The following is a 22,081-nucleotide window of genomic DNA, read 5'->3' as shown; positions in this document are numbered from 1 at the left end:
AGGTGTCAGAACATCAGAAGAGCCTGGCACACACTAGAGCCAGGGAAATGACCTGTGCCCAGTGCAGAGTGGCTCCTGCAGGCCAGGTGTGTCTGCTCCGTGCTTCTGGAATTGAGAGCAGGGTGCAGAGTCCCAGGAGGATGGGCACACTCAGCTGGCTCCACACAGGCCAAGTGTCCTGGGCTGGACACTGCACCTCCCAGAGCTGGAAGCAGAGAAGGTGGGAGCATGGAGAGACAGAGTCAGTTCAGGGCAGAGAGCAAGGTCAGTGCAATACTGTTCAGGTAAGGATGCAGGAGAAGCAGGAGCTGGGGGGAGGAAAAACAGGGATTAGGAGCTGGGGGGAGGAAAAACAAGGATTAGGAGCTGGACTGAGTGAGATGCTCTGAACTCCCTCAGCAGTGCCACAGGTAAGGAAAGGTGCAAGGGTGGCAGCTGGGAGTACATGACACTTAAACTTGGCTGCTGGGAACTGCACTCTGGTTCAGAGTAAACCCTACGGACAGCCAGGGCTCAGGAGGGGACGGCCATTTCTGATGGTGGGGGCCCTTTGTGGGAACAAAGAAAACCATCATTACATCATTCCTCATCATTATTAAACCACTTACTTGCTAAAGCATTTACACAATTTTCTGCTGAAAGGCTTGATCCTGTATGAATTTAATTTCCAGTGAAATAACAGAAATTATCACACCAGGACACATTTTTATCTTAAGTCAAAAATAAACTTACCAGAAAAAGGATTTTTGCCAATGATTAACACATTTGGCAAAGACATCATGATGAGCTGCTGCAAATTCTCCTGTAAAAGTTAATTAAAATATTATTTGCACCATATGTATTGAAGGAAAGCAAACATCAAATACCAACATCCACTGGTGTCACATAAATTAAACTTTTTCAGGTGTTAATGCATAGATGCTAAACACTTCATTATTTGGACTCTAATTAAAAAAAAAAACAAATTTACAAGTGTGAGTTACTGCTACAAAAGCCTTGTTTTAGTGGTTGGCATGGTCATCTCCCCACAGTGAAATCCTCTCGTGGCAATGAGCTGGCTTATGGATCTTAAGCCAACTAGATCTCAGTGAGAATGTAGCAAAACCCCTCTGAATTATAATGCCTAAGTTTCTCTGAGTAACTTACTGATAAACGTTTATTTTATTGTCTCTAAGCTGTATCTATAGTGCAAAACATCAACTCCCTCTATTTCATATCCAGGGTTTCCTTGGCTCTCCCAAACTGTGGATGTGACAATCCCAGGGTTGTGGCTGCAGTGCCACAGAACAGCTCTGAGTATAAAGGTGCAAGCCCTGTTTGCACAGTCCCACGGGATCTGAGGCACCAGCTCTGTCTGTCCCACAGAGCCCACCAGGCACCAGCTCTGTCTGTCTGTCCCACAGAGCCCACCAGGCACCAGCTCTGCCTGTCTGTCCCACAGAGCCCACCGGGCACCAGCTCTGCCTGTCTGTCCCACAGAGCCCACCGGGCACCAGCTCTGCCTGTCTGTCCCACAGAGCCCACCGGGCACCAGCTCTGCCTGTCTGTCTGTATGTCTGTCCCACAGAGCCCAACAGACACCAGCTCTGCCTGTCTGTCTGTGCCACGGAGCCCACCAGGCACCAGCTCTGTCTGTCTGTCCCACAGAGCCCACCAGGCACCAGCTCTGTCTGTCTGTCCCACAGAGCCCACCAGGCACCAGCTCTGTCTGTCCCACAGAGCCCACCAGGCACCAGCTCTGTCTGTCTGTCTGTCCCACAGAGCCCACCAGGCACCAGCTCTGTCTGTCTGTCTGTCCCACAGAGCCCGCCAGGCACCAGCTCTGTCTGTCTGTCTGTCCCACAGAGCCCGCCAGGCACCAGCTCTGTCTGTCTGTCTGTCCCACAGAGCCCACCAGGCACCAGCTCTGTCTGTCTGTCTGTCCCACAGAGCCCGCCAGGCACCAGCTCTGTCTGTCTGTCTGTCCCACAGAGCCCAGCAATGGAGAGTTCCTGTGGCCAGGAATGGCTGTAATCGGGTCAAATCCCCAGTCTAGACAGAGCCTAATTCTCCTGCAGCACAGGAGTCTCTCTCCTGTTCCCAGATGTTTATGCCCAGCAGATGCCATGCCAGCAGCAGCTCAGGAGTGGGGCTTTTTGTTTTTCCACAGTGACAGACTCATTAATACAGAAAATGTCCCTACTCAAGAGCAACGTATTCCAGAAGAGCCAAAGGCACAAAACTGTCACACTGAAAGCTAAAAACCAACCTCAGAAAAGCCCAGTATTTCTTGAAAAACACCTGTAGAAATTACTAGCTATAGCTCTACTTGAAAGTTCCCATCAGTTCCTATAGGACATAAAAAAATTACATCGGAATTGATTAATATTCAACTGAAAAATGTGTACTCTCCCAGCACATGCCTGAGACAAATCCTCAGGAGGGAGAGCAGCTCTGACCTGCTCAATCATTGCAATCATTCCAATCAACCATGACACCTGCACTTCTAATCGATAATTTTCAAATAAATGAAGATACAAAGTGCAGCACAAGGTGTTTTAAACCAATACAGAACACGTAACACACAAGGAAGTCAGGGAGCATTTACAGCTGCTGTGACAGAAAACCACATATTTTAAAAAGTGGGGGCTTGGTGGCTGCTTTGCTGGGGTTTTTGGTGATGCTCAGAGAGTTCCCTGATGCTGTCACAAGGCTGATCACACTCCATCATGAAGCAGAGTGTGAGCAGCGGTGACCAAACCATGGCACCATCACCTGTTCCCTCACAACCCCTCTGCCTCGCTCCAGAGCTGTGTGCCACCTTTCCTGTCACCTGTGTCACCTGCAGCACCTGCTCCCAATGGGTGTGTCCTTCTGAACTCGCTGCTTCTGGAAAAAAACTGCATGGGAACCCAGGTGTCCCAAAATTCCTGCCTTTTTAACTCTTCTTTAACCTGCAAAACCCAACTCAGCCTAGTTACAAAATTCTGCCTTGCTTGGACAAAGCTTTAGAGTTCACAAGTATCCATTTTACTTCCACATAACATTTTAATTTTGCAGGTTGTGTTCTACAGTGCAGCTTTTTGGACAGGCACATACACAGCACTGATGGAATTCTTTGCTACACTGGGAGAACATTTCCCACAGATGTTATAAACACACATGGAATAAACTAGCATGGACAAGGTCACAGTAAGAAGCTTTAAGAGTTAGGTTAACTAGAAATTAAACCCCCTGGCCACTACTGTCTGATTCCTACACAAAGAAATACAGGATCTCAGCAGAGATTGCTTTCCACGTTCACTCCTCCTGCCCCTCAGGCACGCCCAGGGAACGCCCCAAGCATGGGAAGCACTCAGGTGTGAGGGCTCCTACCCCAGGCTACCAGGGGCCTCTCAGTTTGATTCCAGGGCATCCGTCAAGCCCCAGCTCTCCTGCCTGGGGGAATTTCACAGGTGACAGGAACTCAACTGACCCTTCCCTGGAGCTGAGAGTGCTGAGCTGCCCCTCCCACACACACAGGCTCTGCTGGGCTGCTCCGAGCTGGAGGGGAACAAAGGCTCCAGCCCATCCTTTATCACTGAAATAAACCTTTAATCCTGCTAAAACACCAGTCCTGCAATGTTTCCGTGCTCCCTCAGATGTGGGGCCAGAAGTCTGAGAAACTGGGGAGGAGAAGGGGGAAAAGTGGATAAAACAGAAGTGCAGATGAATATACATTCAATCTTCAAAGCAGGGTTTTAACATTTTTTTATTTTAAAAAAGATATAATACACTCTTTCTCTCACAGAGGTTTGGAGGAGCAACATTCCCAATCCTGAATCACTCAAAGATCCCTAAAGGCCAGGAATTGTGCCTGCTACTGAAGCACTAGGACTGGCCCAGGCCATGAGGCCAGTGCAGCACAGGGAAGGGTTCGTATTCCAGGCAAGGCCAATTCTGTGAGTGCCTGTGCCTTGTGCTGCACCAGGAGCGGAACAGCAATGCCTGGTGGGGAAGCACTTCCATCAGGAGCAGGGGAAGCACAGGGGTCACAGCAGGCACAGCCACGTGCAGGGGCTGCCAGGGACACAGCCATGGGAAGGGCTGGAGAAACACCCAGGGCTGGGCAGGGCAGGGCCAGCTGGGAACCCTCAGGGCACTGGGAAAGCACCCACAGGGAGAAGCACATCCAGCACAGGATGCTCAGCCAGGGGCACAGCAACGGTGCTTTCCTACCCAACAGCAAACTCATTCTAAACCCCAGACATTTCATTACATTGTTCCTGCAAAAATTCCCTTGGTAGGACTAAATGCAGGTGGAAGAGTCTCCCTCTCTCAGGCACAGAACTCGCCTCAGGTCAGCACACCCCACCCTGCAGTACTGAATGCTCTACAGCAGTAACTCAACAGGCACAGGATCTGTTGCACAAACAGATCATCTTCACACACAAGTGTCTCCACACAACCTCCACAGCTGTAAATTAAACAGGATAAAACACTTGACCAGAGACATAAACAACCATTTCTACAAGTGTCTCCAAATATTCACCTTATTTTTGTTACCCTTTAAGGCAAAACTATAGAAGAACACTTAGAAAAAGTTTCAGGCAAAACATAATACAAGAAACAATTACTGACCTGATAGTAAGTTTTGATTTGTTTCACCAAAATAGACAAATTTTGAATCCTTAGTGAGGCATCATTGTTTACTTTTTTGTTTATCCTCTGATTGGCAGACTTTGGATTGCTGCAAGAGGAAAAAAGAGAATAAATTAAAGACACTGAACAATAATCTTAAAACACTCTTTATAGATCAAAAGGTGTAGTTAATGTGGCACACTGACAAACTATACAATGCTGTTTTATTATCCTGAGGCACAAGAAACAATGATGTGTGTGAAACACATAATGCTAACACACACCAAATTATTTTAAATGCATTTACAGGTGATTGAGCTATGCCAACAAAGGGATTATCCACTGGAGTTTTTCTCAGGTCCTATCACAACCCACCAGAGCTTTCTCTGGTTTGTCCTGGATTCAGAGAGGAAATCAATCTCCTCTTCCTTCCCAAAGCGAAAGGACCTGAGGAAGTGCAGCTGAGTCACCCGTTTGCAATACCTCACACTACACCAAGTTATTAACACACAACAGGACAGTGTGACAACCATTCCTTGGGATCTTCCATGGAAAACAAAGCAGAGTCAAAGCACTCCCCAAACACCCTCTCCTCAAGGTTTAAACAACTCCTAAGGGATGGCCCAAGTGAAGGTTCTTTTACAGAGATCCCTGATGCAGTTGCACAACCCAACTTTTGCGGTTTAACAGGATAATTGTGCTGTTTAATGACATTATCACCAGCCAATGAGCAGCTGGCTGGGCTGCTGCTCCAGCAAGAACCCCCCAGCTCCTCCCTGGCAAAGCAGAGCCCCCGGGCAGGGAATGTGCCTGCTGGCTCTGCTGTCAGTCAGCACTGCCATGCACCACTCACAATGGAACACACAACACGCTTCCCACAACTGCCACTGGCAAAGTTTGGGAGGAAAAAAACCCTCAACAAACCTAAACCAAAAAACCAACCTTCATAAAACACTGTGGCAATGGAGAATGATCCTGGGGAAATGCAGAAGGGCTGGGCCAGCAGTGTAATGGAATTCAGTACCTCACATACAAAAGGGTTACCCTCAGAACCAATGCAGAAGGAGGAGTGATTTGTTTTAACACAAAAATGACCTGAACACTGTAACATCTTGGCTTATTTTGATGCAATTTATCACTTCCATTGGCAGTTTCACAGTGTCACTACAGACAAAAGTTATTTGTTTTCACTTAAATTTAAGTTACCTAAACAAACTTTATTTGTCTCTTGCAACTTGCTAAACTTTTAGCACATCAGAATTTTTCAAGGATGTATTTATGTCTTTTATTCAGTTTATTGCTATCAGCATTTCCTGGCTTGTAAGGACAAATGGGAATGCCAGAAAAACCAGTGCTGGGAGAGGAAGCCAGGTCATACACAAACTGCACTGCCAACACAGTCATTTGGAACAGAACAGCAGCAGGACAGCATCTTTTTTGTATATATGAACATAAATCTGGGGAAATTAGGACACAGGTAATTGCCTCAGTCCCAAATGCTCATCACCAGGTTCCTAAAATACTATAAACAATTAAAAGCACATCTGAGAATATATTAGCCAAACCTGAGTGACTGAGATGTCACCTTGGATTTATTAGTTCAGCCAACCTGTGGCTGCAGAAGGAACTAAATGGGCTAAAAATAACTGTTCTTTGCAGATGTGCAGAACTGAACTCCTTTCCACACCAAATTCATTCAGATTTGTTAAAATCAAAGAGAAAATCCACAGTAAATCCTGCTGACCTACAGAGATCAGCTGAAGTCTCCTATTTCTGCAGTCATATCTCCAAAAGGCCGATTTGGGCCCTTAATCTTCATGTTTAATCTTAATGACCATGGGATTATCTCGGGGCTTTTTCATCATCTTCAGCAGCATTTCTGCAGCTACACATTGGAGAGGACTCTCCCTCCACAGCACTCAAAGCAGAGGGCACTGGAGAGTCCCGCAGGTTGTGAAAGCTCTTCTTTGGCCATCAACACAAAGATTCGTGTGCAACCACGAGTTCAAAACCCAAATGTCATCAAGGCTCAGGCTCTACCTTTTCCCATTTCAGGAGCTGAACTAGAATATTTACACTGACCTAAGCAAACAGCATTCAACTTTTTTAATTTCTTTCTTCTTGACATGAATTGCAGGAAAGTTGACTGAGATGGTGAATTTTTGCTGGGAAAACTCTGGAGCTGCATCCTCACCATTAGAAAAAACTCACAGTCCAACCACATGATGCTCTGCTAGTGCAGGTGACAAACAATTAAAATCAGAATGCCAGTCCCAGGAACACCTGGAGCACAGAATGAATTTATTTCTCAAATTTTCCAACATATTATGGCAATGGGTCCAACAGAAACCCCAAACCCCAAATTCCCTTAGCATTTTTCAGCATAACTGAAGTTTAACCCCCTTGCTTTTGAGGGTCAATAAACCCAAGGTGCTTAGATATCAGTAACATCACTGATCTCTACCAATCATTGATAATTTAATTAAACATGTACCTTCTATAACTCACTGTAGGTAGCAGGTTTCTTGGTCATTTTTCTTTACATGTTGTATTGTCTCATTATTCTTCAAACCAGTTGTCTTTAACACTCTCAATTAACATGTTAACATGATCAGGATGACTGACTTGGCAAGAAAACTGTTTCTAACACTTCCCAGGAGAAATCCTGCTCTCCACCAGGGCAGACAGGACTCTACCTCTGTGCTACAGCAATTTAGATCTTTCCAACCACATGAAGTCATGACATGGATACAAACACAGACTGTCCAGAGGCTCCCAACTGAAATGCTGCCCTTGCCCACACGCTGCAAAGCAAACACTGAAACCAGAGGCCACTTGGTCCAAGAATCCCTCAGTGTATCTCCCAGGGCTCCCTGAGCTGCAGGCACTGCCCCCTCCCTTTCGGGTGAGGGCAGAGCTGCCAGGGCTGAGCAGGGCCTGGCACATCCCTGCTCCAACCACACAGTCCCCAAAAGCACCATCACCAGGGTCCTTGCACAGAAGAGTCCTGATTTAAAAAGGAAATAAATAAACCCACCTGCACTCCCAGAACTGACAACCAGGCCTCATTCTCCCCAAGTCTCCAATTATAAAGCTCAGAAGTCTCCTTAATCCCCAAACCATCCTATTAAATATTCTGCATCTAGTCTATACAGTCCATATAGTCCAGTATTGATGACTTAATTTGCCCTTCTCCAAGAGCAGATAATACAGCACCCTGCTGGCTACACATTTTTTATTACATATTATTTGTAGGACTGTATTTTGTCAGGCTGGTCCAAAACAGGTTGTACTAATTTTCTTACTATGCATTTGAAGTAACTAATGAAATATGAGGTGCAACTATTTTTCATGCAGAAAGATAAATTTCTAAGCATAAACTGCCCAAACCTGTATTGGTTACAGGAGCATCTTTAAAATAGCCTATGTGTCTCAAAAAACCAATTTATTAAAGATTTAATAGATTATTGTATCCATATGTTGAATTGCTTAATTTTTATGACCAACAAAATGTTTGTAGTAATTACATTTTTATTAATGCAAAACAATTCTGTTTATTAGAATACATTTGATCCAATACCACTGAAATAAACTGGCACATGTTGGGAACAGAGGATGCACAAGAAATAATTCTGAATATAAACCGGTTCCAAAACAGAACTCTGTGAAAGACCCAGTTTTAAAAAGCTGGGTTTAAAGCTAAGATTGTGGTGGCTACTCTAACCATTTGTAAGGCCATGAACTCCTCTTTTCTGAGTGGAGATCCTGGCCTGCCTCAGTGGCAAAGAGCCCAGCAAAATAGGGCAAATCTGTGCACAAGTCGATAGGAAGCAGAGCGGTAAAAGATCCCCTTCAGCAATTCTACATTTAAGAGCAACCTACTTATGACAAGATACATTAATTTCAATAGCAATAAAAGCAGACAGGAGCATCTCTCCCAGTAATGCTTTGGTTTGAAACTCCTGATTACAGGGGCAACTTCAGTGGGTCTGAAATACTCCCAGTGTCAGGAATCACAGACTGGGACCTCATATAATCAGGGATTATGTGTCTTTAATTTTTCATTGACCAAAATCTATCAGAAATGGGAATGTGATAGCTTAATGGCTTCATGCTTAAATCTATGCAGGCTGCAAACCAGTTGTGTCCTCTCTGCCATCTGTTCCTTGATGGTACTTAATCATTAAGTCTGGTATCGTAATGCACCCTAATTTTAAATATTCCATTGTTTGAATGTATCTGTTCAGCACAGGGAAATGCTGAAACAGCACTCTGGGAAAAATTCTACACAAGTGAGCATCTCAAAGAGTAATAAATATTGACTGCTGCCCTGTGCTTTAGCTTGCAGTAGCACAGCAGTCAGTTGTACAAATAAATGCTGTTTGATTACTAAAATTGTACTTTTTGCAAAGTCCTTTTAACTGGAACACTGAGGCTCACTCTTGCTCTCCGACAAGTATTTCTGTAATTACTGATAACAGAATTTTTGGACAGATTTCAAATGAAGCAGCATTTCCAATATTTACTACTGGAAACAATAAGCATGCACAAAATGTTTTACAAAGGGATTTAATACAGTGGTGTGCTTTTACTGACAAAACAGTAAAAACCTCAAAATAAAACTGGGGCCTTCAAGGGAGAATAATTGATAACATTCAATTGCTTGAACATTTGAAGCAACACCAGCCAAAGTGGTGCATTGAGGCAGTGAGGTTGTCAGAAGCAGGTGGGACAAAAGGACCACTGGCCTTCACCAGTATTATTTGTTTAGAAATCATCAGTTTGGGTGAGTCTGCAGGAACTACAGCACTAAGAAAAGGGGCAGACTCTGAATTTACCATATTTCCAGTATCCAAACCTGTGATCACACGTGTTCTAGAAAGGCTGGCACAAGATGCCATCCTGCAACTCCTCCTGTTGGCCTGTGCAGAGAACTAACTCAGCACAGGAGTAGCTGAAAACCAGATCAATAAAATCCTTCCCCTCTTGAAGAGCATCGTGCAAGACATGCCAGACCTGAGGCTGCAATGAGTGGGTGACACTGGACATGTGTGGGTGACACTGGACAGGATGCCCACTGATTCTGCCCCATCACACCTGCAGAGCCACAGCCTGACCTGCTGAACACTCCAGGGATGTTATTTATGCTCCAGAGCTGCTCCAGGGGTCACTTTTCAGGCCTGCTTAGCCACCGGATCTCTGTGCCCTTCCATGGGATCAGGAAAAGGATGCTCTGGCCCTCACCTGCAAGCTGCAAACACACTGAGACAAGGCTGTTCAAGCAGCAACCAATGCACAGTTAAAATGGCCATGTGTTTCTGCAGACACCTGCTCAAAAACAATCATTCCCAACACTGAGACACCCTTTGGCACAAAACAGGGTACTGCCATCTCCATTTAAGGACACTTTGCTACCTGCACTTAGCAGAGACTGAGTACATGGGCCAGAAGTTCAGCAGCTGCATCCAACATTTTTTGCCTCGTGATAATGGGGGCTTTAGGAAGTAGGTCTAACACCATGAGTCTTTTGGCCCTTGCACAAAACCCCACCTCCCAGGATTATGGCCAACATCATAAGCTATTTGGAGGAGGAAGCCTTATGCCTACTTCAAAAAAAAAACACCAAAAAAGCCACCACGACCAACTGGCCTACACCAAATTGCCTGGCTGTGGGATCCCAGGGAGCTCTGCCAAGGCCGGGAGTGGATCCTGGGCCTTTGCAGGCATCTTCCCTGTCCCACGGCGTCTGACCAGGCCCAGCTGCTCCCAGAGGGGCTGCAGCAGTGCCTGGGCAACCGTGGTGGCACTCAGGGCAGGGAAGCTGCCTAATACCTCATGGTGCAGGAGTGCTGGAGTGGCTGGAGCTGCAGCACTGCCGCAGAGGGACCCCATGGCTCCCTCCCAAGCGACATGGACCTGATGCACATCCTCCATCCCCTCGGGCTGCCCTGCCCTGGACAGGGACCTGCTGCACACCCTCCATCCCCTCAGCCTGCCCTGCCCTGGACAGGGACCTGCTGCACGCCCTCCATCCCCTCGGCCTGCCCTGCCCTGCCCTGGACAGGGACCTGCTGCACGCCCTCCATCCCCTCGGCCTGCCCTGCTGTGCCCTGGACAGGGACCTGCTGCACACCCTCCATTCCCTCAGCCTGCCCTGCCCTGAACAGGGACCTGCTGCACACCCTCCATCCCCTCGGCCTGCCCTGCCCTGAACAGGGACCTGCTGCACACCCTCCATCCCCTCGGCCTGCCCTGCCCTGAACAGGGACCTGCTGCACACCCTCCATCCCCTCGGCCTGCCCTGCCCTGCCCTGGACACGGACCTGCTGCACACCCTCCATCCCCTCAGGCCTGCCCTGCCCTGCCTGGACACAGACCTGCTGCAAACCCTCCATCCCCTTGGCCTGCCCTGCCCTGCCTGGACACGGTCCTGCTGCACATCCTCCATCCCCTCGGGCTGCCCTGCCCTGCCCTGCCTGGACACGGACCTGCTACACATCCTCCATCCCCTTGGCCTGCCCTGCCCTGCCCTGCCTGGACACGGACCTGCTGCACATCCTCCATCCCCTCGGCCTGCCCTGCCCTGCCTGGACACGGTCCTGCTGCACATCCTCCATCCCCTCGGGCTGCCCTGCCCTGCCCTGCCTGGACACGGACCTGCTACACATCCTCCATCCCCTCGGGCTGCCCTGCCCTGCCCAGCCCCGCCGGGAGGGTCACACCGGCACCGAGACACAGCCCCTCACACCCCCACACTCACACCGCATGTGCCAAGTCAGGCAAAACCACAGGATACTCAAGAGCTCTCTGGAATGATCTTTGATTCCTCCCTTTCCAGAATCCAGAACAGCCCACATTTACTTTTGGTCCTTCCTCTCTCCCTTAAGAGCACTAAGATGCCTGCAGATGAGCAAAATGTGAGAAAGCAAGAGAGGAACCAGTTCTGTCACTGACTAAGCACACACTTGTATCACTGAACTAACACTCTCCCAAAATCCCTAAGCTCCAAGTTCACAGAGCACCTGCTGCTTTTATCACATAATACCAAATAACTTTATTAACTATTGTTTCGCCTTGACCACTTTTTTCCTAACACACTAAAAGGTACCATGTAAAAAAATAAAAGCTTTCTGCCAAAAATTGAGCCCAGTGAGTCACTGCTGACTGTCCTGAGTAACCTGGGTGAGCTCCCCACAATAATCAGAGAGAATGTGGAGCACCCTCTGCTTCACAGCTGGCAGGAGGAAGGCAAACTGCCTTCCACCAACATCAAGTGTCTCTGATAAAATGGACACAACACTGTCACACAAAATACACACACAGAGGTATTAAAAACCTGAGAATTCCACAAGAAACATTCACAAATGAAACTTTTTTATGAGGAAATGTATGAGAACCACAAGGTGTGACAAACACACTTCATTCCAAATCTAAGTATCTTTCAAGGGTCGTCTTGTTGGTTTGCTTGGTTGGTTTTGCAGGGCTTTTTTAACTACTATCAACTGTTGTTTGAAAAGGCAGAATGAGAATGCTGCAGTCCTTGCACAAGACTGCTTTCCAAATTCAGCTAACCCCCAAAAAAGGTGCTCAGGATGCAGGAGGAGTGTTCAGCCTGCCAAGGTCAGGCAAGCAAGAGGATGGACATGCCACGGAAACAAAAGCACTGAGGATCAGGAATACTCAAGTTTTGACTCCTACTTCAAGCTCCTTATTTTCCCTCTCAGGGTCACCTCTTTACTTCCGAAATGAGTTGAGATTTTAAGATCCATTCAGTCCAGTACTAATTAACAGAGTAACTGAAAACGACCTGACGTTGTGATTAACACCTCCAAGCAACTGCCCGCTAAGCCCCTGCAAACATTGACACCCACGAGGATCCTGTAACAGCAAAGAGATCAACTCACAGCAGTCGGCGCTGCCAGATCTGCACCACAAGACTTGGCACCCAACATCGCAGGGCACCCAAGTGAGACAACCCTCTTACAATCCACCTTGGGAACAATATTCTGCGAACACACGGGAATTACTCTGCGAGGAACATCAGGAACAGTTATAGAGGGAGCAGAATGGGGGCCAGCAAGTTGTCATCGCTGACAGGAAGCAACGAGCAGTACAGAGGTGAGGACAATAAACACTCACTGCCCTGAGCAAATGACATTTGTGGAGCTAAAATGACATCTGTAGTGCCAACATGCTTTCTAAGATGCTTAAAATATTAATATAAGGGAAAATGACTCTGTAGGATTTTTTTAAAATGCATATTTATGCAGTGCTCTTTATTTAAGGTTAAAAAACCCTCTTTGGAGTAGTTTGTATGTGTAAGATTTTTCTTCTACCCTCCCAAACTTCCAGCCCCACAGCAGCATGTACTTTGCTTTATTTGATAATCACAGCACTACCAAAAGTAATTTCTCCTTTGGAAGACTTGGAATCATGTTCACTCATTTTACTCTTGCCTTCTGAGAATTTCCAGCTCCAGCAAAGCTCAAACAAATCAGTTAGTACTGCAGAGTCAAAGCAGTCTCAGCACAGGTACAACATCTCAGCACTCTGAGTGTTCAAACCACAGGAAATATCGTGTGATCAGCCACCTGAGACGACACCAAAGCCACCCAAATATTGCAGCTTTAGTGACTAAAAGGTTCTTCAGTAATAAAAATACCAACACAATCATTTCCACTGAATACTTTTGGTTATAACACTATGACTTTTTATTTCCCTTCATAAGGAAGGGAAATTCTACCTTCTAGGAGTAAGTTAATAACAATAAAATTCACATCTTCATCTTTTCCCACACCAATTTCTAGACTAGTGAGAGCATGACATTTGAGTAAATTCTCTTACACATCAAGTAGTGTCTGTATCCTGGTTTTGTGCAGCACACACAACACTAAACACACAGCAAGTGTATTCCCAAACCATCAGAAAATTACACCAGACACTTTCTGCTCAAGGGCTTATTTAAGAAAAACAAAGATAGCAAACAAAGGAAAACTAGAACAAATATTTCCCTGAAGCTTAAACCAAGATAAAATTCTGCAATAAACCTAAGTGGTTATATCTCATATCACTACAGGAAAGTAAGCAAGTTTTGGAGTGTACCTAAAGGGGCAGCACAGACTCCAAGATTCCTCAGAGGGCAGGAATGTGACACACACCATTTCTGAGGCCAGGAATATGATACACAATTCTTTGTCCATCCCTTACAGTTTCCCAAGATAAAGACACAACATCAGGTAATTTTCACTCAAGTCAAGCAGCAGCTTTTGTTCCATTCTATGCCTTGGCATCAGTAAATCCCATGAAACATTTTGTAAACACTGTTCTGCAAGAACAGCCCCTGGAGCATCCTCAGGATAAACACTGGAGTCTGAAACAAACCAAACTCACAACCAAACCCACAGAGTTATTCCCAAATAATCTCTGACCACTGAGGTCACGTGCTCTAACTAAGCAGCATTTAAAAAAATGCCTTGATCCCTAAATAATTACTACATAGGGAAAAGTGGTGCAGTAAGAAAGACAAGGAAACAAAGTGGTGTTTAGTTCAGAGGAACCAAAAATAAGATGGACATACAAAGGAGCACAAACCTTACAATTCCCTTCTTAGCAGAGGAAACAAATGATGAAAACCCAGAAGCAAGCTTGTCAAATTTGGCATAGATGTGCTTGATTTAGCAACCCATTTTTCAGTTACCATGGTTAGTTTTTAAAAGAAAGATGAGAGCACTGCAATGCTTTGCAAAGGTTTCTGCTGCAGAGGCCCCCAGCCCAGCCACAAAACCTGGCTCAGGACCTCAGCAAAGGGTCTGCAGCTCACCTAAAACTCTGCATTTTGCTGCTGCCATTATTTACATGGAGTGTTCTGAACCAGCAGGTAGAATGTGACTGAAATGCAAAATACTCTGAAAATGAAGTTATAAAAGCCATAGTGAATAGATGTTGTTCCCTTGCCAGGATATTTCCAATGCTGAAACAAGTTATTCTGATTTCAGATCCAAGACCATGGAACAGGTAGACAGACCCAAAAAACAATTCCATATGTATTAAAAATGGTTTTTAACCCAGTTTTCATTCCCTGGCCCCAGACACCAGCACACACTAAAGATGGGATAAGAAGAACACTGTCAAAAGAAAGACAATCAAGACAGCACATGAAGAGGAGAGGAGAGCAAAGAAGTGGATGTTGCATGTAGAGGAAGATTAGATGGTTTAATTCCTAATCTCCAAAATTCTGCAAGGAACAAGAGTGAACCACAAAGAGTTTATTGCTCAGCAACAGATCAGAGTAGCCAGGATGAAGGAAAGGTGACATCAACTGTGGAAAAGGGTACAAAAATGCATAAAAAGCCTTAGTAAAACTAAGTCTAGATCAAACACTTTCTTCCCGTTTCCTACCAGGCACCTCAGAGGTGCAAGGATCAGCTTGTGTGTCCCTCACCTGCCCAATTCCAAGCTCACTGCAGGCAGATGTTTCATCTAAAATTATTCATCATTACACTAAGAACTATGTTTTCCTCTTCTGTAACCAAATGGTTTCATCCCACCAGTCCTGATCATGGTGCACATTGTGCTGACCATTTATTAAAAAAGAATTAGTTAGAAATCCAGCTTTCCTAAGAAAGGTCTGGGCCCTGCTGCTGCCAAAGAGAGCAACAACTCTGAACTATGAGTGACATGCACCTTGCCCTGTGGAAACCCAAGAGAGCACGTCTGAAAAGGAGAAAATCAAATCCATTTGCTACAACAAAGTGAGAAAGGTGTAGACTTAATAATATTGGACCTTTTCCCTAAAGCAGATACTTCTACAGCCAAATTAATTTCCCTCCAAACTCTGTCCCACTGCCCTGCCCAGCAGAACCTGCCCCTTGTGCCTTCCCAAGAAGGAGTTAATGGGATGGAGTGGCTGTTGCTGCTCCTCTCCCAGGGCCAGGCAGCTCTGGCTCCAGCACTGCAGACACAGTCCAGTTTTCAGGGGAAGATAGAGGCAAGCCAGAATATGCCTGGCTGGCTCAAGAGCTTGGAAAAAAGCACAAACTGAAGAGAGAGGGCTCGGCAGAGCAGCCAGGGAAGCAGCCACATTCTGGGCACACACTGCCAGGGTGCTGGAAGGAAACACTCACTGGGCCACCTGGAAAATCTGATGGGGGGGAAAGGCCTGCAAGTGGATGGGCAGTGAGAAACAGTGGCAGCATGGCAAAGAGGGAAAAGAGCAGGAGAATGATAAAATGCTTTGCCTTTTCAAGCAGTTTTCAGCACATCTGGATGCAAGGACTGATATGGAAAGTATCTGTTAATACCCTAAATTCAGAGCTCAGTTATAAATGGCACACTGGGAGGGAAGCAGGCAGGTTTTCCAGACAGTGCACTACATTAATTCAGAGTTTGGGTCTGTGCATTACCAGCCCTGCACACAGTCTGTGTCCAACTGTTCTTTAAACCACATTTCTTTCCACAAATGCAGAGCACAGTAAAATAAAGCAAAAAACTAAAATATGCTTTCGAGTCTTTGTTGCTTGACCAAATATTAATGGTGGTGGTAAATGTAATGAAAGCCCCAATCCTGTAACTATTTGCAGCTGTCTGTTTTTATTCAAAGGAACTAGTAAGACTCTTGTCAGTCTGGGAACCACAGTCCATGCTAAAAGACTGTCAGCATTTCTTACACAATCCTACTGGAATTCAGTTAAACATCAGAGAACAAGACTTATCAAAAATGGAAATAAATAACACTCAGAAAACAAGTGTTTCTGGAAAAATACCTTGGGTTTATTTGGATCAGAGGAATATAAAGAGTACAATGCTCAGACTATAAAAAACCCTGAGGTGATGTTAGTCAGGTGCTGGAAAAGCATCTCTAGCACAACTAGGTGTTGTTTTCCTGCAGTTGTACAGAGATGTGCAACAGGTGACTGATGCATTGAATTACACGGGTTCATTCACTTCAGTACCACACACAGCACGTTCTACTCCAGCCTGGGAGCTCTTTATAACGTCCCAAGTCTTGTGATGCAGAGGTCCAGCAAAGGTGTGAAGCATTCCTGGTCTGCCCCTCCAGCCCCTGCCGTGGCAGAACACTCTGCAGAGATCTCTGTGTTCTGATTGATTTGCAAGCAGCATGACCCCCTTTTGTATCAAAGAACACAGAGATAAAGGCTCAGATTTAGAAAGACAGATGGGTTTCTATGCCCAAGTATCAGATAGTGACTGATCCCAGCAGAAGGGAAGTAACCCAATACTTCTGAAGAACTGGACCTAAATTTAAACAGGAAATTAGAGACATTCTGTCAAATCAGGAGCTAATATTGTAACACTGGGACTCAACTTAATTAAAAACAAAATAAAAAAATAGTAATTGAATTAGCCATAGCATCTTCAGTAAAGGAAGAGCTCTGCAGATGTCACTGGGCACTGAGTGGAATCTGTGCACTCTTCAGGTGTTCAGAGGTGGCCAAGAAGTCCAAGGCAAAGGACAGACAAGGAATGCAGTGAATCCTTCCCTCTCACACACCAGGTACCAACAACTCAGGGCTGATAAAGCCCTGCAATCTCAGTACCATCATCATCCTGCAGCTATTCCAGTGCTGACACCTATTTCTGAACCATTACAATTATTAAAAATAAAGTTTCCAGATCAGCACAGGGAGAAACAAATCCTGTACTCACCAACTCTCCCTTGTAGCTGATGGAGGGCAGGATTAACTCCTTTCCAACTGAACAAAAAACCTTCTCTAACCAACAAAGCCACTTTTTTTGACTGTGTAACTTTTTACAAACCATGCCTAATCCAATATTAACACTCACTTTTATGGTCACAGAATTTGTTTTTCCAACATTTGGCAAGAATAAAGTAAGTATTAAAGTATATTTTGAGCAGGACCACAGCACCTTAACACGGCAAGAGCTCCTCACCAACCACAGATCTGCAGTTCTCATGGGAAGTCACTGAGAGCTTTAAAAAAACCCCAACCCAACCCAACCAAATAAAACCCCAACCCAAACACTCAGAAGAAAAATACTTTTCTTTTGAAATCATGTGACACAAACTTTTCTGACACACTTCCTCAGCATATGGTACTTAAGAACGAAAGTAAAACGATAATAAAAATGGAAAACACTGAAAATATTGATTAGTTGGGGTTGCATCTTTGAAATGTTTTTGCAAGTGAAGAACCTGTGGTTGTAGATGGATATTCAAAGTGAACAGGACTGGAAGTTACCACAGGTTTCCACAGTGACTTCACCACTGACAGAATCTGTCTGCAAAACATGAAACAATTTTTCCCCTCTTCCAATCCTGGCACAAAACCTAAAACAAACTGAGCCTTCCCAAAACATGAACACAGCTCTGAAAGGCAATTCTAAGTAGTAACCAATCATTACACATCTCACCTCCCCAAAAATGTGTTTTAAATAAAATACACCTTCCAGTGTAGCTACATATTTCTGAAATTAATTTTATTTGTACACCAATCCTTTTACATGTACCTCTAGTTTAAGGAGGGTTTTAACTGTTCTGACTTCCAAACTATTTTATTTTCAATTTACATCTCCAGTGTGTGTTTTTTTATACCTACACACCCAACACCTCCTAAGCAGCTTCCAGCAATCATGGCAAGGGGTCAAAGATCCACAAAATCACAGCCAAATTCAACATACAGTGCCTTAGGCATGGGAATGTTCCCTCTCCACAGCTTCCCATTTTACATACCTGTATCAGATACCAATTTATACTCAGTATTAAAATATTACTGATAAAGTTTAACTTCAGGACTGTATTCTTCAAAATCACCTTGTTCCAGTGCTAAATTTGCCTTCCAGGTGTCCAATTTTTTTACCAAATAGAAAATTTCCCATTAAATGCATGGATGTAACTGACAAGATATTTCATTTATATATAGCCCATGAAACAAATAAATTGCAAAAATAAAAGTAGTGTGGTCCAGTGAATGCATCACTTAAAATTCCTGTTAAAATGTGCAAGAATATACTCATCAGATCTTTTTCCAAAAAGTTCAATTCCACAAAGTTTTCAATATTTCTCAATGACAGAGTGAACATTAGAAGCAAATGCTTGGAATTGTGGTTGTACAGAGACAGGTGACAATGAAAATTGCTGTTTTAAGAGGATGTGAATTCCCACTTACATGTGGCAGGGTGTTGCTCTTCTGACATGGATTAGTTATACAAGCTGAGCATCAACAGCACAAAGTTTTAAAGCCCTAAATATGAGTAACAGCTTTAAAGAGTGAGAGGACACCCCTCCCTGAGCATGTTCCTGAGGAACAGCTGCCCACACAAGTTGCCCATGCCCTGATGTGCCAGCCAGCCACAAGTCCAGCTTTCCACACCTACACAAACAAAATACTTATTTCTCTCGAAAGACTTAAAATATATATATAAAACATAATGATCTATATAAATTTTTGCACTAGTAACACCTTTATGACTCCACCAGCAGACACCTGACACAAGTGTTACTCCCCAGCATTACAGTAGTGGGCAACATTCCAGCCAAAATTATGATTAACAAAAAGTCACTGTGAAGAAATCTTTCTAACAATCACAGTTTGTCAATAAATGGTTTATAAACCCATAGAAAAATGTTTCTTCTGTGGTTTGTATCCAGAATACATTCTGTACTCTCAAAATAGGAACTTTACTGCTCAACTGCACTAATTTGGAACTGTGGAAAATAATGAGGCAGGAGTTAAAGGACAGTCCATTTGCTCAGGGAACAGTGTGTGACTCGCATAGAATCTTTAAGTTGTATGTCACGTGAACCAAGATATGGATTAGAATCTTATTAGCCAAGCAAATTTATTCAAAATTTTGCTTATGAGCCTGACTTGCAGCAGAATGAACCTTTATGCCTCTCAGTGGAAATGTGGGAAACTATTTACAGTCATGCCATTTTCCAGTAAGTTCCACAACCATGATTCAGCCTGTATCACACTATACATCCTGCAATTCACCCTCGGACATCAGCCATGCTCAGCATCTGCCTCCCTGCCAAGCCTCCCTTGAACTCACCACACCACCGTGTCATGTACAAAAGAAAAATCCACCAAGGTCAACACGGGGAGAGAGCGAAAGGATGTTTCGTAAGGAAGCAAAAATACACGAGAAATAAACCCGCAAAAAAAATCCCCCCAAGGCAGCGCTTGGCCACACTTACATTTGCAGCATGACTTCGTTGAGATGCACTCCATCCACCAGCGCCACATATTCCTCCAGGTTGGTCCCATTTCCTCCAGCTAACGGCCCGAATGTCTTCACCTGCAACACAAGGACCATCATCATCGCCACGCTGACATTATTAATCCCACCTCGCTCCCTCCGCAAGGCACTTCTCGCCAAACAATGAGCAAATAAAACGAGCGACGTGCGAGCGAAAATGAACGCTTACCCAGGTGACGAGAGGGCTCGACATGAACTGCTCCAGAAGGGGTGTGAAGATCTCGTTCTCCATTTTACAAAGAAATGGTTAACATCAATGCAGCTCCTCCGATGCAAAAAATTAGAGAAGTCCTTCACTGCAGCAACTCTGGAATGCTCCGAGGATTCAGCTGGAGTGCGGGAACCCCATTTTGACCAGCGATGCAACAGCAATAAAAAAGTCAATGCAGCGGCAAGCGGGATTTATCTTTCTCTTTCATGAAAAAATGCATCTGGAAGTCCATCTACGCGTATTTCAGCCTTCCCACTGATGCCTCTCCCTCCCTACATAGCGGAGTGTGGAAGGAAGCACGGAAAGAAAAGAGGGAGGCTGCCTAGCTACTGATTCTGCATCAGACAAAAAAAGGGAGGAAGGAAAAATCCGCTTCAGCAGCAGCAGCGCCTCGGAAAGGAAGAAGAAATTCCAGCGAAACTCCGCAGGCTCATCCTGCCCCTTCCCCACACAAAAAGGGTGAGGGGAGCGGAGCCCCCGCCGTGCCACAGCCGAGCCCGCGGGCTGAGGCTGCACAGCCCGCACGGGCACCCGCCCCGCGGCCACCGGGGGCTATTTTAGCCCGCTTCCCTTTTCCACCCCTTCCCTTTTCCACGAAGCTCCGCGGGCACAGCGCGGCACGACCCGCACACGCTGCCCGGCCCCGCAGCCTCGCCCTTCCCCCGCGCTGGCCGCTCCCCTCCTCAGGCTGCGCTCTGTCCTCGCCGCTCGGAGCCCCCCGGAGCCTCCCCAGCTGCTCTCCCGCCGCGGCACCAGCCGGGCCCGGCCCGCACCGCCGCTGTGCCCGCAGCGGGGCCGCCTCCTCTCAGCCCCGCCGGCCGCTCCGCATCGCTCGCCGCTGCTCGCCCCGCTCCCTCCCGCTCTGCCTGGCCGGCGGGCGAGCCCGGCGCGGTGTGGATCCCTCCGCGTATCCCTCCGCCGCCTCCGCCGCGCGGGGATGGCGGCGCTGGGCGAGGGGCGGGGCCGGGCCGGGAGAGCCGCCGCAGGGCGCGCGCGCGGGCGCGGCCCCCGGAGCCCTCACAGCCCCCAACGCCCTCACACCGCTCAGACCTCTCGGAGTCCCCGGACCCCACAGAGCCCCCGAAGCCCTCGGACCCCCCGGCGCCCTCAGAGTCCCCAGAGCCCCTCGGAGCCCTCAGAGTCACCAGAGTCCTTCGGAGCCCTCCGGAGCCCTCAGAGCCCCCCGGGGCCGGCGCTCCCTCGGGAACGAACGCGCCCCTCAGCGAAAGACTCTCCCGCGCCTCTCTCGGGGAATAAACGTGCCCGCGAGGGAGATGCTCTTCCGTACCCCTCAAGGGTGATAAATGGGGAGGGAAAAACTCGTCGCGGGAGGGATGGTCTTCATTTCCCTCAGGAGAATAAAGGTGCTGTGAGGGAAAAAGCGCGGGAGGGAGCGATGGACATGCTTTTCCCATTGCCTTTAGAGGAATAAAAGTACCGGTGAGGGGAGAAACTCGGCAGAGGAGGAAGAAGCTCTTCCATTCCCCTTTGGGAAAAAAAGGTGCCCGTGAGGGGGAAAGGGCGGGAAGGAGATGCTTCTCCATTCCCTTTAGGGAAATAAAGGTGCCTGTGAGGGAAAAGCTCGGCCCGGGAGGGAGAGCCTCTTCCCCTCTTGAGGAATAAAGGTGCCCGTGAGGAAAAACGGGCGGACGGGAAATGCTCTTCCATTTCTCTCATGGGGAATAACGGTGACTGTGAGGAGGAAACTCGGCGAGGGAAGGAGGTGCTCTTCCATTCCTCGTTTTGTGAAGTAAAGGGAAGAAGAGCAGGAGGGAGATGCTCTTCCATTGCCTTCCTGCAGAATAAATGTGCCCGTAAGGAAAAGGGCGGGAAGGAGACGCCTTTCCATTGCCCTTAGGGGAATAAAAGTACCTGTGAGGGGAAGAACTCGGCGGAGGAGGGAGAGGCTCTTTCCTTCTCTTCTTGAGGGAAAAAAGGCGCCCATGAAGGGAAAAACTCATCGCAGGAGGGAGGATGATGTTCTTCCATTCCCCATTTTGGGAAATAAAGGTACCCGTGAGGGGAAAAGGG

At 46.5% G+C, this 22,081-nt stretch overlaps 1 protein-coding gene across 12 annotated transcripts in view; it reads right to left on the bottom strand.

Annotated features, from left to right (window-relative positions):
* The window catches only part of CCDC88A (coiled-coil domain containing 88A), a 66,590-nt gene extending 45,646 nt beyond the window's left edge, over window positions 1-20,944 (bottom strand). For 6 of the 12 annotated variants that reach the window (XM_071582224.1, XM_071582225.1, XM_071582226.1 and 3 more), the window contains exons 1-4: window positions 20,009-20,943; window positions 19,778-19,878; window positions 4,600-4,708; window positions 733-802 (exon numbers count right to left, since the gene is read on the bottom strand). In XM_071582224.1, the coding sequence (XP_071438325.1) occupies window positions 733-802; window positions 4,600-4,708; window positions 19,778-19,878; window positions 20,009-20,071 (343 nt within the window). In that variant the 5' untranslated portion in view covers window positions 20,072-20,943. Of the gene's footprint in view, window positions 1-732; window positions 803-4,599; window positions 4,709-19,777; window positions 19,879-20,008 lie in introns of all 12 variants that reach the window. The other 6 variants (XM_071582227.1, XM_071582219.1, XM_071582222.1 and 3 more) reach the window with 2 other exon arrangements.
* Between the last annotated feature and the right edge of the window lie 1,137 nt (window positions 20,945-22,081).

Source organism: Pithys albifrons, chromosome 2 (assembly GCF_047495875.1).
Source record: "Pithys albifrons albifrons isolate INPA30051 chromosome 2, PitAlb_v1, whole genome shotgun sequence".
NCBI classification, from domain to species: domain Eukaryota; kingdom Metazoa; phylum Chordata; class Aves; order Passeriformes; family Thamnophilidae; genus Pithys; species Pithys albifrons.
This window is presented reverse-complemented; position numbering and strand designations above follow the sequence as displayed.